The 17,079-nt window shown below is 40.1% G+C and overlaps 1 protein-coding gene across 1 annotated transcript in view; it reads left to right on the top strand.

The window, feature by feature from the left end:
- THSD7B (thrombospondin type 1 domain containing 7B) overlaps positions 1–17,079 on the top strand; it is a gene marked incomplete at its 5' end in the record, with an annotated part of 630,914 nt that overhangs the window by 295,900 nt on the left and 317,935 nt on the right. The window contains one exon of the mRNA XM_081142191.1: positions 4,835–4,950. Within this exon, the coding sequence (XP_080998317.1) occupies positions 4,835–4,950 (116 nt within the window). The remainder of the gene's footprint in view (positions 1–4,834; positions 4,951–17,079) is intronic.

The following is a 17,079-nucleotide window of genomic DNA, read 5'->3' as shown; positions in this document are numbered from 1 at the left end:
AAATAGTAAAGGAGAAGAAAGTATCTTTAAAAAGATAATTAAAATTCTTCAATGGCCGTTAGGTGGGAGGAAAGAAGCTCATCTCCATGGACTAGATGGGCTGACATAATGTATTTTATCTCTGAACTCACTGCACTAGGATGCACAGAGCTCCTTGCAGGTTCTTGCTTCCCTGGGTTGGTGTTTTGGTTTCCACGCAGTTGTGTAGGTGAGAATGTAACCATTGTATGAGTAATAGAACTGATCATATCAGAAAATGAGAACTAGCTCGGGCACAACCGAAACAGAAGTGAGAGCTTGTTGGTGTATTTCTGGGGTTTTGTTTGGTTGGTTTTGTGATTCAGTGCTTTTTTCCAGCTGCAATGTAGAAAAATAATAATAAAGATTAAAAAGGCATGACTCAAAGACTTCCAAAGGTCCTGCTATGTCACTTTCTGCCTTTAACGTAAAAACACCTGGCATTTTGTGAGATATAGGAATGTAAAGCTCCAGTTAAGCATTTAATGATTAAAAGTTGTCAGGTTTGCCCCCTTCACTGAGTGAGCTGGAATTTCAGTTCTGGGGTCGGAGAACTGCTCAAGAAGATGGAGCAGGTGTGCCTGCATCTTAGTTATGGCAACAAACGGAAAAGTGACAGGGCTTTGTAGCTCAATTTAATGCATTTCAGCACAGTGCTTATAAGGAAATTTAGCCTACAGGGTGACCAAGAGACAGTCATGGAATATTCCAGTGCAAGTCCAGGAAAATACATGTCCTAATGAAATGCCTTCCCCCTTTTACCAAGAGCATAGCCAATCCAGGATCAGCATATAACAGGAAAGCTGGAAGTATAAATTAGGACAAAAGCCAAGGGTCATACTTAGTTTACTAACTAAAAAGTGAATCCATGTTCCCTTGAATTTTAAGGCTTCAATTTTGTTTTGCAAATGGCTGGATACATTTATCTAATATTCCCAGGGATTTATTTGTCTTTAGGCTCCAATAGAATAGAATACAATTCAATCATTCACTTACTGTTACTAATATTTGCCTTGCATTAGAATCTGTTTTTTTAAGATATGACATAAGATGTGATTCTGTCATCAAAACATTCAAAGTTAGTGTATGTATTTTGCATGCACATGTGTGCACATTTGTACACATGCAACAAATGAGCAGCATGAAACTTGTCAAAGGCCATTTTTCAGTCAGTGGCAATACAACAATACAGAAAATAAAACCTTAGAGAGAGAGAGAAAGGGGGGGGCATCACTTTGCTGTTCCACCTGTTTATGTGCTCATTGGTTGCCTCTTGAATGTGCCCTGGCCCTCCTGTATCAGGACGCTGCTCTAATCAACTGAGCTATGCAGCCAGGGCCTCAAAGAGAATATTTTTAAAGACTACGAAGAAATTCATGAAAACTGGAAATGTGACGATCCTTGAAACAGTAGACAATGTGTAAATTGAAACGAAGAGGAAGTAAATACCTGAAGAAAAGGCCAACATTTTGGCAGAAGAAATGAGCAAGAAGACAGTTTCGCTGACAGAGGAATAGTTGGCTCCTATTAGACCAGGGATCACATTCCTGGAAAGGCCTGAGTTCACGGCCTCCATAAAAGCCACATAACCTGAGCTTGACCTTTGCCATTGAGGAGATGATGCCATTTCCCTCTTAGGGACTTAGTGGAAGAACACAGAGAGAAAGGTGGCCACATTGTGGAGAGCTGAAGTCAGGCTCAGTGCGAATTTATTGTGAGCGATGCTAACAAAGTGTAAAGAAAGTGGGTATATCAGTGCCCTAGGGAGATTAACACCCATTGCAACCTGAAGTGAGCGAGGCCCTGCAGTGGAAGCCACCCTCTCCAGCCAGGCTACAGCTGGCGCCACAAGCTTTCCTGAGCTCTTCGGGGGGGTGTGAGTGAGTGTGCACTGCGTCGGTGCGGGCCCCCCTCCTGCCCCACAGGGCACGCTGGAAGTTGGCTTTTCTCAGGTTACACTACCACTTCCAGCCATAGGAGAGGCTGGAGGGGAGTTAGAATAGATAGCGGCTCAACTTAATTTTAGTGTATTTCAGAGTGTGAACAAATGACTTGGGAATGATTTTAGTGTTTTTTGCTTTCTCTACTAAAGTATGACATAAAGTTTCCTTACCAGAGTAGCTTGTTTAAATAACACTATGTTCTCATAAAGACACTTCAAGAACAGTCTTTTTTTGTTTCTATTGTTATATGTTTGTCTATTTGTTTATATTGTTATATGAATTGAATTATTTGATAGACAGGTTTATGTTTGTGTTAAGCATGATTAATAATAATGCCATTAATAATTAATTGAACGATTCTTCTCCTGTGAGTATATATGTTTTCATTTTCATCAAAGTATGATATGCTCCATAGTAGAACTAAAATAATATATTTTATTTGCTGACAATGGAAAGAACTGATGATGGAAAGCAACTGGTCCCCAACTATCTCCGCCACTTAATACCCCACATCCCTAATACAACCATTTCTTACTAGTTGCTATTGTTTTCTTCCCCCTTCTCTCTTTATTTTGACTAGTAAGCCTTCACTCGGTTCACACATCTTAACAATATACAGTGGTACCTCGGTTTTTGAACGTCTCCATTGACAAGCAATTTCAGGTTACAAACGCCGTAAACCCAGAAGGAAATGCCTCGGTTTTCGAACACGCCTTGGAAGTCGAACATGTCACGCGGCTTCCGCTGAGGGCAAGATCCTGAGGCCTCGTTGTCAGCTGTTGGTCCCTCGGTTTTCGAACGTTTCAGAACTTGAACCATCTTCCAGACTGGATTACATTAAAAAACCAAGGGACCACTGTACAAGGAGACATATAATAATAACAACAAGAAGCTTAACACACTCCTGTTCTCCTTCCTTGCCTCTTGCCCTGCTACTGGCTACCACTTTATTAGTTTCTTATCTATTCATTGTATTTTTATGTCAATACTAGCCAGCCCAACTGTGTATATATATATGTGTATGTGCATGTGTGTGTAAAATTGCCCTTTCTTTCTGAGGTTTAGCTTCTAATGCTACATCACATATTTTCCGCATATCATTTATATATCTATTAATTTCTCTATTTAAAGTGTCCATTCATTGATTCCTCTCATGAAAACAATGAATCTAGCCCATTCACACTAATTCCTCCACCGACTCCCCATATTGTTGACTTTATTTGTTATTTTTTATGTGTCGATTGGCTCTTTGACCCCTTGCTTTGTTAGGTGAGGGCACCCAAGCTCCCACTTTCCCCTTTCTCCCTTCCCTCTCCCGTCCTTTGCCCACTGTGTCTTCGCCTTATGAGGGCAAGAATGACATCATGTACATTCGGTTCCACAGCCAAATGCAGTCTCCCATGCTTTGTCTATGTATTGTTTCTAAAGATTTAAAATTAAGAAAATGTTTTTATTTTTATAACTGTAAAGTGATGCCTAATACCACTCAGAGTCTTCTCCCTTTCTAGATGACCTATTTTTCTTCCCCTTCTCCCCAACCATTATCCTCTCTTCCCTTCCCTTTCTTAGTGTTTGAAATTTGGACAATCTCTGTGTTTGCATGGTGATAATTTTGTGATATAATTGGTGGACTTTTTATCTGAATCATCATGCTCTCATTAGCTCTTTGTTTTTTTCAATCCATTATTTTCTAGTTAATTTTATCTGCTACATTTTCTGTTCTCTCCTACTGAAAGGTTTTTAATTATCTGTTTGAACTTGCTAGACCTGGTGCTGTCTCTATAATTTTTCTGAAGTGCTCTGTCCCCGTGTGGCTTTGGGCCCATTTCTAATCATTTTAGCACCTCGGTTTTATCATCTGAAAATAAGATTATAATGCCTTTCACTGTGTCATCAGGAATAAATGAAAGAATGTAGGCAGAGCACAACTCAGCACTGGGCATCTAATACCACACTCACACTGTTCGGCTTTATACACACTGCTTCTCCTTGCTGTATTAGAAACTTATGGGAAACAGAATTTAAAATGCAAATATATGTTAGGGCATGCTTTTCTGTTTTTCTTCTTGGCATATCACTGTTTTAGAAGATAATAAATGTGGTTTTTAGCCTTGTGTAGTCATTAAAAAAAAAACACACAAAAATAGTTTGCCATATTCTGAGACTCTAGTTCTTCCAAATGATATGAGTCCATCTACTGTTTGTATTACTTTCCCTCCAAAGTATGAGCATTAAATGAATTATCAAGAAAATAACAGAATTGAAGTGTTTCTCCTGTTGATGCCCCTTGGTCCTCATGTTACCTGCAGGCCGTCATATCTCACTTTCTCCACCTCATCAATCTACATGTTCCAAAGAGACATCTGACAATGATTTAACTATAGTAAAATCCTGCTGATAATCAAAGGTGTATAATATATTCAAGTGGTCCTGAATGATTTTTTTCTTTCCCAGTTTATCTATAGATTGCCTTGCATGCTCCCCTTCCTTGTGGGTGACATCAGTGATTTGATATATTACCAGGAATAAAACACTTCTCAAAGAACATATGCTCGTTCTGAAAAAAATCAAATGTTGTTTGCATTGATGCTGATGGGGAGGCACCTTCTTGACATGTGTCTTTAGTTTCGGGGGTTGCTCTTTTCCTGGTCTAGGGGAAAGTATTTTGGTGTCTGGGCCTAGACAGCTGGAGTCCTCTGCTCTGTGTCTGGCTGAGAGCCCTCGGCAGGGTGTGTAGCTCCACCTCCCTGGGTCTGTCTTTCCCCGTCTATAAAAACCAACAGCGCAGAGTTCTCTGTCCTGAAGTCCTACGGCTCTATATTAAAGCCCTGCTCTCCCCAGCAGGCACTGATATGGTCTGTTCACATTGACAGATGTCCAGATTCCACCCGGCCTGAAACGGTGCGCCCGTGCCTGCTCCCGTGCAAAAAAGACTGTGCAGTGACTGCGTTCAGCGAGTGGACGCCCTGCCCGAGGCTGTGCCGCCCAGGTAGGTGGATGCTGCTTTCCTAGTGCTTCATTTCCTAGCCACCCGCTTGCTTTCCCACCCTAGATCAGTGGGAGACTGTGGAGCGTGAGCGCCCTTCTCTTTCATCTGCATGCCACCCTGGGAACAAGCTTTGTAAAATTCATAAATGAAGTCTTAAATTTCAGGTCCATCAGAACCAGTCGGGGCACATACTCAGTTGTTAGGTGTCATCATTTCACTTGCATGCATCGCAGGCAAACTTACCTTCTGCTAACCCTGTTGTGGCATTTTGAGCCTGTCACGTGTGGTTCCTTCTAAAACCTCATCGCCACCCCAATTTCTTTGTTGCTCCTGTGTGCTTGGAGCTGGACTCTAGGTGTCTTCATTAGAATATAGGGCCTTCAGCGCTATGCTTATGTCACTGATAAATATAAACCTGTAGAAGAACTAGGGCAGATACTTTTTTTAAAAAACACACACTTCTTTATTGATTTCAGAGAGAGAAAGGGAGAGGGAGAGAGAGAGAGAAACATCAATGATGAGTCATTGATCGGCTGCCTCCTGCACGCCCCTGACTGGGGATCGAGCCCGCAACCTGGGCATGTGCCCTGACCAGGAATCAAACCGAGACCTGCTGGATCATAGGTCGATGCTCAATCGCTGAGCCAAGCCAGCCAGGCAAGTGCAGATACTTTTAAAATTGTTGAACAGGTACAGAAATTGGCAATATAAGATTTGTATTTCCTTATTTTAGGGGTTATGTTTTATACACCTGGGTGTATTTAAAGGCCTGTGATCCAGAGCCCTTGATACCAAGTCCTAATGAGCACACAAAAGCACTCTTTCTTAGAACAGGTCTTTCCCCCCCATACTTACAGTTCCCTGATGAGCTAGTCCACATGGAGATATAAATGCCCCTAGCCCCAAAGCTCCATTTAAGCCTAAGACCAGCAGTTAATAATATAGTTGCTCTTCCTGAGCCCCACACCTTAGCCTTGGTCCTGTAGATGTTACCATTGTCACAGCAAGAAAAGGCACATCCAAAAAAAGGAAGAATGAGAAGAATATTAACCTTAGTACCCAGAATGAATTTGGGTCTCAGCCACACATCCCTCTTAATAGTCATGTCCTCTGAAGCAGGGCTTGGTCCTCACTATTGCTCCACTAACCTCCCGGAGGAAGGGAAGGAAGTGTGTTGTTCTGTGAAGAGAGAATCCATCACAGAGATTGAGAGAATTAATACCTTTCTGTGCAAAATTCAGCCCTGTGAATCTGGGGTCTCCCAAATGTACTTTGACTCTCACGCATCTTGATGGGAGTGACATGACAGTGTGGCCAACATTGGTGTAGATCTGATGGCCATTTCAAACCTCCTCTCAGTGACTGGCAAAGAGGTAGTGAGAGCTGTTGCAGATTGTATCATCAGTGTTTCAGTTTGCAGCAATGGGGCACCAGACATAGTTTTTGTAATGGTGCCATTTCCCCTTCTTAATGATCCTTTGTCACAGCATTAAAAACATAGCATCCAATGAGCTTTGCTTACGGATAGAATCAGAAATAAATATATTGAGTACAAAAGAGCTTTGAAAGTACAGTAAAATATTTATCTGATCTTTCAAGGGTTGGAAACAACAATGTCTTCTAGAAACCCTCCCAAACTTATTTTTCTGAATGAAGTTCTGACATAAGTGAACTGAATAAACAGTTTAGACAGAGTGGGACAGAAAAGCTATGGTCTATATTTTAACCATCTGAAAAGCAGCATCTAGGAAACTGGCTTTTGGAATTTTAATAGTATTGAACCTGAAAAACAATCCAGCTCTTAAAGATTGGGAAAAATGACAAAGGTAAAATAATCTGTGATGACGGATTCTTATTGAGGTTCAGCTATTTCTTTTAGTTTCTTCCCCAAGAAAAATGAGCATAATTCCTTTGTTAAATGGTTATAAGAAAGAAAAAAACTGAATTACAAATAATACCCAGTTGACAGCCGGATATTGGTGGTGGAACTGTCAAGGTCCAATGACCCTCAGGAGCTATATTAGCTTTGCTGAGCCAGTGCACCCTCGTGGCCAAAGATTACTTTAGCTACTGCTATTGCAAGAAAATTCCCTCTGCCGCCTGAGGGTCTTCTCCTAGCACTGGCTAAGGATGGAGGCATCATAGGGCAGATGAAATAATCTCTCTTCCAGCAATATAAAATTTTACTCCAATTTCCCAAAATTCTCTTAATCATTTAAATGTTGGCATTGAAATGAAAATAGTTCTAACCCTTTGTGATCTCTTTTTGCCTCCAGTTTTTCAAGCCTAGATAATTCCTTTCACAGCCTGGCAGTCAAGGGACCTGGAGGAGCAAAGATTCAATTATCAGATTTCTTCTAGTTTTTCACTTCAATTCTGTTTACCTTCATGTTTAGTTTATATCTTGGGACCAGTAGAGAGATAGGCAAAAGTAGGTTTACATTTGTGAGTACATGAAACAAAGTTTATTCTTGTATTAATATTTATTCTTGTATTTATATATTTTTCCATATGAACAATTGTAAACCTACATTTGCCACCCCTGTATATTATTAAGTAACCATGGGTTATTTGAGGGGGAGGAGATTATTGGCAGAAATAGTATCTCTAAACCTATGCTTCTCAATCTTTAATGTTACTAAATCACTTGGAAGAATTATTAAGATGCATATTTTCAGCTCCATGGCCAGAAATTCTGATTCAGTAACTAGGGGGTGTTCCTTAGAAGTTTGAGTTGTAAGAAGATGTTGCTAAATGGTGATGCATTCTTCCCCTTATAATAAAAAAGGACCATAGATACATGAGCAAACACTGCTTGAACTCTAGATGTGTGGTGTGTTTTTTCAGCTTCTTGAACACATTGTATTCTTTAGGATTCAAATGTTGTAGAGTGTGTTGGCTAAAAACATCGATGATAGAACTAGGTGGCCAGAGTGGAATTCCAAAGTTTGCTCTGTGATAGTGGATAAATTACATAATCTTTCTCTGCCTCAGTTTCCACATCTGTAAAGCACCTAAATATAAGGAAAACAGTTAGAACAATACATTTCATGGAGTAGCCACTGGGCCTGCATTTCTGTAGTTTGTCCAAGCCTTTGTACCTGCTGCATGTGAGGTGTGTGAGGCTGGCGCTGTGTTTAGCTGCCCCTCCTTCCTGAGCCCTCAGTTTGTGCATCACAGGGACCTGCTGTAACAGCCTTTCTTCAGGATGATGCTCACATCTCCCAAACTGCATTAGACCCTCCCCATCCACTTCACTAACTAGATTTTCCCATAGCATCCCACATGTCTCCTTCATGACAGTCCCTTATTTTTCTTTTCTTGATAACAATGCCCTTGCTGATTATAAGTCTATGAATGTGGGGACCAATTCTGTTGTCTTCACTTCTGGATCCTCTAGCCCCATCATAATATGTAACATAGTTGTCACTCAGTAAATATTTTTTGAATGAACAAATGTCCTGTAAAGAAAGAGAAATGTGTGGCTTTGAATCCAAGATATAGATTCTCTGTCCTTGAGAGTGTCCTTCAAAAGATACTTTTGGAAATATTATTCTAAAGCAGTACTTTTCGAACTAAATGCTTATACAAGTCCCCTGAGGGTCTTATTAAAATATAGTCTAAGTCAGTAGACCTGGACAGGCCCTGGAGTTGTATCTTTCGACAAGTTCCCAGGTGATACCTGTATGTAGGTTAGAAAGCTCCAGGTGTGTGTGTGTGTGTGTAAAGGGGGTGTAGGGGTTCATTAGAAAATTTTGAGCAAGGCAATGGCATGATCAAAGTTGTGAAATAAGAATCATAGACTAGGATCCACCAGCAGATGCTAACATAGGTATGGTGGGGTGTGGGGAGGAAAAAAGTGATCTAACCTAAACTGAGAGATCAGTAGAAGGATGGGCCTGAGCAGGTGGCAAACTCAACTAATGAAGATAGACAAACTCATTTTTTATAGCTGTGGTTTTAGGTTGGGTCATCAATGTTAAGAAGAGTTTATGTCCTTGGCCCCCAAGCTTGGCTGCACAATGGAATCACCTAGAGATCTCTAAAATACACCAAGACATTATGATTTAATAATTTTTTTGTATCAACAGGAAATCACTGGATTATGTGAATTCCGAAAAAAATCTTTTCCAAACCTCAGAAAGCCAAAGTAGTTCCAGGGGTGGAATGTACCAGGAATGATTTTTGCCTTAAATGAATTACTTGTATCAGGTTTTACTGGGTGTTGGCTGGGTTCATGAGCTAAATCCTTATAACTTAAACATATTCTCAAGCCATAAACACTCTCTAGCTAGTAGCAAGCTGCACTTCCTGTCTTCTCACTCCTCCTCATTTAATCTTCTTAAAAGATTAATGACAGTCTCATATTCTTCTAAAAAACCAAATATTTATCAAGCTGTGGTCCTGCTGTGGCCTCTCCAGTTTTCAAGTCTCTGTAATAAATTAGCCACATAATCAAGAACCATTCTTTGGTGCATTTTTTGCTATTTTCTTTTATTCTTTCTTTAGCCTATAAAGTAAATACCTGCCTACAATATCTAATGTTGTTTGCTTAAGAATAGCAACAGTTTATCAGTTTAGAGGCCCTCAGTTCCATGGAGGTTTTCAATGTGTAGATGTCTGAGATTCACCTCAGCCATGATAGTCAGAATCTCTTCATGTTTAAGGGAAATTTGCAATATTAAAATTCTCCAGGGTTCTGATCAAGATGGTGGTGTAGGTAAATGTGGTACTCTAATGCTTTCACAATCAAAATTACAGCTAAGCTACAGAATAACCATCATTGAGCACCTCCTGAAATCTAGCAAAACTGAAGTCCTCGAACTAAGAATATGCAGAAGAAGCCATGTGAAGACTGGTAGGAGGGACGGAGACTTGGAACGAGCTGGTCCAACATCCATATTTGGTAGATAAAAATCAGGAGGGATATCTTTGCTGAGGAAGTTCCCCCTGATGAGCAAGGGATCCCAACCCCACACCAGACCCCACATCCCAGGGTACTAGCTCCAGGAAGAGGCGTCCCCATAACTTCTGGGTGTAAAAACCAGCAGGAATTGTGACTTAGTGAAATGAAGGGCTTCTGGAGTCCCAGGAGTTCCTCTTAAAGGGCCCACTGCATGGAGTTCCTTGGATTTATTCACTCTGAGCTCCAGCACTGGGGCAGAAGCTCAAGAGGCACTGAGGACATACATCCAGGACCTGAATTTTCTGGCATCAGGGTAGGAGCTTGAGGGGCAGCTTTCTCCCAGACAGAAGTGCTGGCAGGGGCCATTGTTCCTTTGCTGAGCCTCCCCCCATAGAGCCAGCAGGCAGGTGCCATATCTGAGTCTACATCAACATGGCTCCCACTCTTCTCCCAGCCCTGGTGATTTTCTGAGACTACCCTACCCAACTTGAGGGCCCACTCAAGCCATTTCCAGTGATTTTTGCATACAAGTTGCTGGTCTTAGCTCACACTTTGGATTTTAGCAATCTCTCTCAAACAAGCAGCATTTGGTCTCAGTGTGCCCTGTATCTCTTACTAAGAGGCCCTAGACCAGGCACTAGTGGCAGGCAGCCTTGGTTCATAGCTTGGCCTCTTTTGGGCACCTCTAAGCCCAGCACAAGTAGCAGTCATCTTCAGATCACTTTGCAGCTTATGCTGGGTGGCCCCAGGACAGGGCACAGGTGGCAGCAACTGATCTTGGACTGCATCTCCTGTGATGTCTCAGAGCCAGTGCACCCAGTGGACAGCTTCAGGCCATGTCATTGCACCACTCCACCACTTCCATGGCCAATACACTGAAGGGGCAGATTCAGTGGGCACCAGAGCCCTGCTGAAGTAACTCCTGCTCTGTGAGGTTGACCTCTACACAGCTGATCCTCCATGGTGGTTGCATCCAGTCCTTGAAGTCTATCAGCCTGGGGGTAAATTCCTCCCACTGAAGTAGCAACAGCAATCAAGGCTCAACTACAACTGTAGGGTGTACACAATCCACATATAAGGCACACCTGGAGTTCCAAGCTTGAGTGACAAGGGAGGCTGTGCCACTGTACCCTACAGGACACCTACTACATAAGGCCACAAAGCCTGGGAGATGTAGAAGCTCTACCTGATACATAGGAAAAAACCACAGGGAGGTTGCCAAAATGAGGAGACAGGTCCCAAATGAAAGAATAGAACAAAACTCCAGAAAAAGAGCTAAACAAAATAAAGACAAGTAATCTACCAAATGCAGAATTCAAAACGGTTATAAGGATGCTCAATGAACTCAGGGGAAGAGTAGATGAATTTAGTGAGAATTTAAAGAGATAGGAAACATAAAAAACAGAGATAGAAAACAAAAAAAGAACCAGTGAAGAATACATGGCAGGTAATCAACAGTGGAGTAGATGAAACAGAGAATCAAATCAGTGATTTGGAAGACAAGGAAGCAGAAAATGCTCAATCAGAACAGCAAAAAGAAAAAAGAATCCAAAAATATGAGGGTAGTATAAGGAGTGTCTGGGACAACTTCAAGCTTACCAACATTTGCATTTTAAGGATGCCAGAAGGAGAAGAGAGAGAGGCAAGGAGTTGAAAACCTATGTGAAAAAATAAGAGAAAACTTCCTTAACCTTATGAAGGAAACACACATGCAAGCCCAGGTAGTTCAGAGAGTCCTAAATAAGATGAACCCAAAGAGGCCCACACCAAGACACATCATAATTAAAATGCCAAAGGTTAAAGACAAAGAGAGAATCTTAAAAGCAGCAAGAGAAAAAGCAATTAGTTACCTACAAAGGAGCTCCCATAAGACTGTCAGCTGATTTATCAATAGAAACTGCAGGCCAGAAGGGATTGGCAAGAAATATTCAAAGTGATGAAAAGAAGGACCTAGAACCAAGATTATTCTACTTAGCAAAGCTATCATTTAGAATGGAAGGACAGATGAAGAGTTTCCCAGACAAAAAGCTAAAGGAGTTCATCACTACCAAACCAGCATTAAAAGAACTATTAAAGGGTCTTCCTTAAGAAGAAAAAGAAAAAAAATCAAAATATGAATAATAAAGTGGCAACAAGTACCTATCTACCAACAATTACTTTACATACAATTGGACTAAATGCTCCAATCAAAAGTCATAAGGAGGCCGAGTGGCTAAGAAAACATTACCCTTACATATACTGTATACAAGACTCACTTCAGATAGAAAGACACACACAGACTGAAAGTAGAGGAGTGGAAAAAGACATTTCATGAAAATGGAAACAAACAAACCAACACAAAGATGGGGTAGCAATGCTTATACCAGACAAAATATACTTTTGAACAAGAGACAAAGAGGGACCTAGCAATTCCACTTCTGGGTATTTATCTGAAGAATCTCAAGACACTAAATAAAAAAGACATACACTTCCATATGTTCACTGCAGCATTATTAACAATAGCCTAGATATGAAAGCAAACCTAAATGTCTATCAATAGATGAATGGATAAAGAAGAAATGGTGCATGTAAACAATGGAATATGACACAGCCATAAAAAAGAATGAAATTTTGCCATCTGTGACAACATGGATGGACCTAGAGGGTATTGTGCTGAGTGAAATAAGTCATACAGAGGAAGACAAATGCCATATGATTTCACTATATGCAGAATCTAAAACACAAAATAAATTAACAAACAGAACAGAAACAGACTTATAGATACAGAGAACATTTTGACAGTTGTCAGATGGGAGGGGGTTGGGGGTTGGGTGAAAAAAGGTGAAGAGATTAAGAAGTACAAATTGGTGGTTACAGAATAGTCATGGGGATGTAAAGTACAGCATAGGGAATACAGTCAATAATATTGTAATAACCATGCATGGTGTCAGATGGGTGTGAGATTTATCAGGATGCTAACTTTGTAAGTTTTGTGATGTCTAATTACTGAGTTGTACACCTGAAATGAATATAATATTGTATGTCAACTGCCATTAAAAAAAGTAATAATAAATAAACTCTCCACAAGTGACTCTTATAAGTGGGCAAGAATGAGAAACATTTACTTAGTGCTTTGTACTTTACAGTATGGCTTTGTATACATTTTAACCTAGGAGATTATTGATAATTGTTGGCCTGGATAGTACTGGAAATTAATTATCTTGGCCTCTGCTCTCATTACCACCATATCTAATTTAAAGTCACAGATCAGTGCTTATTTTCCAAGATTTCTCTCAGACTGTCTTTAAAGGGCCATATTATATACTTTCAACATTTAATAATATAACTTTTAGACATGTACATAAAATAATACAATGTTAATATGAAACATTAATGATTAATAGAATGCACTCTTGTGTAGCCATCACCAAGTAAAAATAATCATTAAGTCATGGTCACTAATGTTTTGTCTATACTACTGTTATCCCCCTCCCACTGCCAGTGGACTATTTTGAAATAATTCCTAGATATATATACCACTTTCATGGAAAGGAAAAGTAAATAGGGGGTAAAAGTTATTAGAATGGAAGATAAAATGTGGCATATTCAAAGTAGCTCTTCCAATAAACTCCTAGAAACCATGGAGCTAATGATGAATTATTTATCAGTCTCTATAATTAAAGGCTATAGGAACTCCTTTAACTTTTATTGCTAAGAGGCAAGCTGGAGAGCAATGTCATGGTAACACAAAGGCCAAAGGCAAACTGCTACTAGAAATTGGTAAGAGACCTCATTTGGTGGTATTCTTTGCTCCTATGTCCAACCTCCTGAACGTATGTCTTCAGTGTCCAGTATCAAATATATGGTGTGGCGCAAATGTAGGTTTACCGTTGTGAGTCCTCGAAACACAGAGTTTATTCTTATGTCATTATTTGTTATTGTATTATTTTCCATATGAACAACTGTAATCCTACTTTTGCCCCACACTGTAGTAATGTTTTTTCAATCCCTAGGTATAGTGTTTAAAAGTGTGGACTCTCAAGTTAGACTTTCTTGGTTCGGATCCCTTTTTTTCATACATGGCAATTAGGTTTATGTTAACCTTACTGTGTTTCAGTTTCCTTTTTTCCAAAATTAGATAATATTAGCACCTGCTTCATAGATTGGTTATAAGGATTAAGTTAGAATAGAACATGGAGGAATGTCAGGTATATGGAAATGTATTATTTATTATTATTATTACTAATATGTAAGTTTCTTAAGATCAGAGAATTTCTCTTTGATTATGTTGGTGTCCTACAGTATCTAGTCCTGCATGTGCTGATAGTATGGACTTGTTTCCATGTATGCATTTTTCATTCAGACAGGTCATAAAATCTAAAGGGTAGAGTCTCCTGATTTCACTAATGAACTGCTAATGTTTAGCACAATGTCTGGCACATGATAGGTATTCAGTAATTTTTGCATGAATGAGTAAATGAACTCGATATGTCCCACAGCAAGTTATAATGCCTAAATATTTTGTTTCCATTTAGATGAAGTCGCAGCATTAATGGGTTGTTTGGTGAATGCAGGCCAATTAGGGTAAAATATGTTGGTCAGTCAGAATTTCAAACAGGTCAAAAATATCCTCCTATGGACTTGAGCATTTCTTCTACTCACAGGCATACTGTCACCACCTTTTCTCTTTACTTACCTCTTTCAAGAACATGTGACCCCTTCTTTCTCCCCAAGGCTCATCTACTTTTGTCCACTTGGGAAGTGGTAGATAAAGTACTAATTTACTCCCAAATAATGAGGCGTCTACTGCGTTTGAGTAATCAAGATTTGGGCCCTCAAAATAATGTTGGAGAGAATACAATAATCTAATGACTGCTTCAGAAAGTGACTTAACCTAAGTCTCAGTTGTCAACTCTATAAATTTTGGATGTTATCTGTTTAGTGTTCTTTGAAAACTGAAATAAGATGTGTATCTCACATATATGCCCCAAGCCCAAGCCCTGTTATACAAAATATAGGTGCCTTTGATTTTACAAGCCCCGGTGGGGGTGGCATGCCTCCTTTGGTCTATAACTTAAAGTCCATAGATCACCATATAGTCCTAGTATTCTATAAATATTTCCAGAGAATTTAGTAGGAGTTTACATTTCTAGATCATACTCCTGCCAGACTGAGGAGTTCTGCTAATAAAACTCATAAAAAAGACTTAATTCATAGAGGAAAAAAGAGAGATAAAATTCTCTCAATTTTTTTAAGTTTTCCCTCCCATGTGGGTGTTTTTGTTTGTTTTTTCCTTCTGCTCAGCTCTACTAAAACCCAGTAGGAAGGGGATTTGATTTGGCAAAAAAAAATCAGATTTGGCAAAAAAAAAAAAAAGTTAAAAAAAATAGAACAATTTTTTAGAGTCCCATGACCATGTCCAGATGTGGAGGAAGACCACTGATAAGAACTGCTGCTCGGAGGTCAGAACTCTTAGTTGGCGTTACCTACACTTCACAGCAAATGTTAGTGCAGAAGTAGCTGATAGGGAAGTGTTCTCAGTCCACACACTCCTATGCTCTATTCCCTCTTCCTTTTGGGCCAGAGCTTGATTTACATTTACAGGGACCTGGAGTTCACAGTATCAGCAGCTTGGATTTTTCTTTACCTCCTACAATGTCCCCAGGAGGTAGGTCTAATTGTATATGACTAACAGGTGAGGAACACCCAGCGCAAAAGGATGAAATCACTGATCCCAGATCAGCCAGTATGTCAGAGGCAAAGCCAGGGTTGGGATCCAGATTTCTCTGACTCCAAGGCTTGCCTGCATTCATCCTACAGAGCAGGTTATTTCTCATATTCATAGGCAAGGCTTATCTTGTTTGTTTATTACCAATTTAAGAACCCAAAGCTTGGTACAGCAAGGGAATATAGTCAATATATCATAATAATTTTGTATGGTGGCAGATGGTTACTAGGCTTATTGCAGTGTTCACTTTGTAAGGTATATGAATGTTGAATCACTATGTTGTACATATGAAACTAATAAAATAGTGTATGTGAACTATAATTTAAAAATAATTTAATTTTAAAAACAGGATTTGAAGACTGGTACTCTGAAGCTTGTGAACAGGCTCTGCACTCTGCACATTATAGATCTGCCACACTGCTTTCATGTGTGCTGTCTCATTGACCATCTAGGCAGTTTGATGAGAAAGGAACGGCTGTTCCATTAATTCTTCTCTGTAAATCAGTAGCTTGAAGGGAAGCACTCCTGGTCACCTGGTCCAACAGAAGGAAAGACCAGATCAAGACACCCGGTTTCGATTGAACTTGCTACCTTGCCTTGCCTGGTGAGCCTGTACAGTGCTAGAGAAAACAAAGCTGGACAAGTTCAAACTCTTATCATAACGGGCTCTCATAACTTCATATCACTGCCTTGGCTTGGCGTGGCTTCATATCATTGCCTCTTTCTACAAAATTAGTAATAGTTGTAACTTACTGATGTGCATTATTCTATTTAATTCTTACCTCAACTCTCTATGAAAAGCATTATTACAACCCCATGGTACATGTGAGGGTATAGAGGCTTAGATATAGGGCCCAAGGTTGCAGAACTAACAAATTGGCAAAACTGTGTGGAATCCTAGACTCTAGACCACCCATTCAGGAGTTAACGTTTGCTGAGCGATCTCTGTGTCCCCGCACTTCGCTAGGTTAGGCACTGTGTGCGTATATGCGGAGTGGGGGCTGGAGAAACACATCCCTACGTCATGGCGAGCGCAGTTAGTGGAGGAAGGTAGAGCGATTGGACACAATTACCCGAATGCAGATGCAGTTACGAAATGTGCTATGTGCTTTGCAGATCCAGGCTCTGTGAGGGAAGGTCATCAGGAAAGTCAGACTTGCCTTCTGTCTAGAATAGCTTTCTCTTCATCTCTTGTTTGCCTGTTTTACCCAATGTAAACCCTTTCCTCCTGCTGGAAAAAACTCCCCGCTCTCCAGGCCCAGAGCCCTGTATGAATGGCTTGCATTTTAGCTATTGATAAATGTGTTCTCTTTCTTCTCTGAAGGAACATGAAGTCTTTGTGTCCTGGAACCTTTTCAGTTTTCATTCCCAAAAGTGCCTAGTCATAAACTTAATACAGAATAGAATTCAGTAAATCCGCGTCAAATATATGGGTGCCAGTGAAAACCTACATATGTAAGCAAACCTAACAAACTGCTAAAAAAGTTGACCTGCCTTTACAACTAAATTTCTTTCA

Source organism: Miniopterus schreibersii, assembly GCF_964146895.1.
Source record: "Miniopterus schreibersii genome assembly, chromosome: 7".
Classification (NCBI taxonomy): domain Eukaryota; kingdom Metazoa; phylum Chordata; class Mammalia; order Chiroptera; family Miniopteridae; genus Miniopterus; species Miniopterus schreibersii.
This window is presented reverse-complemented; position numbering and strand designations above follow the sequence as displayed.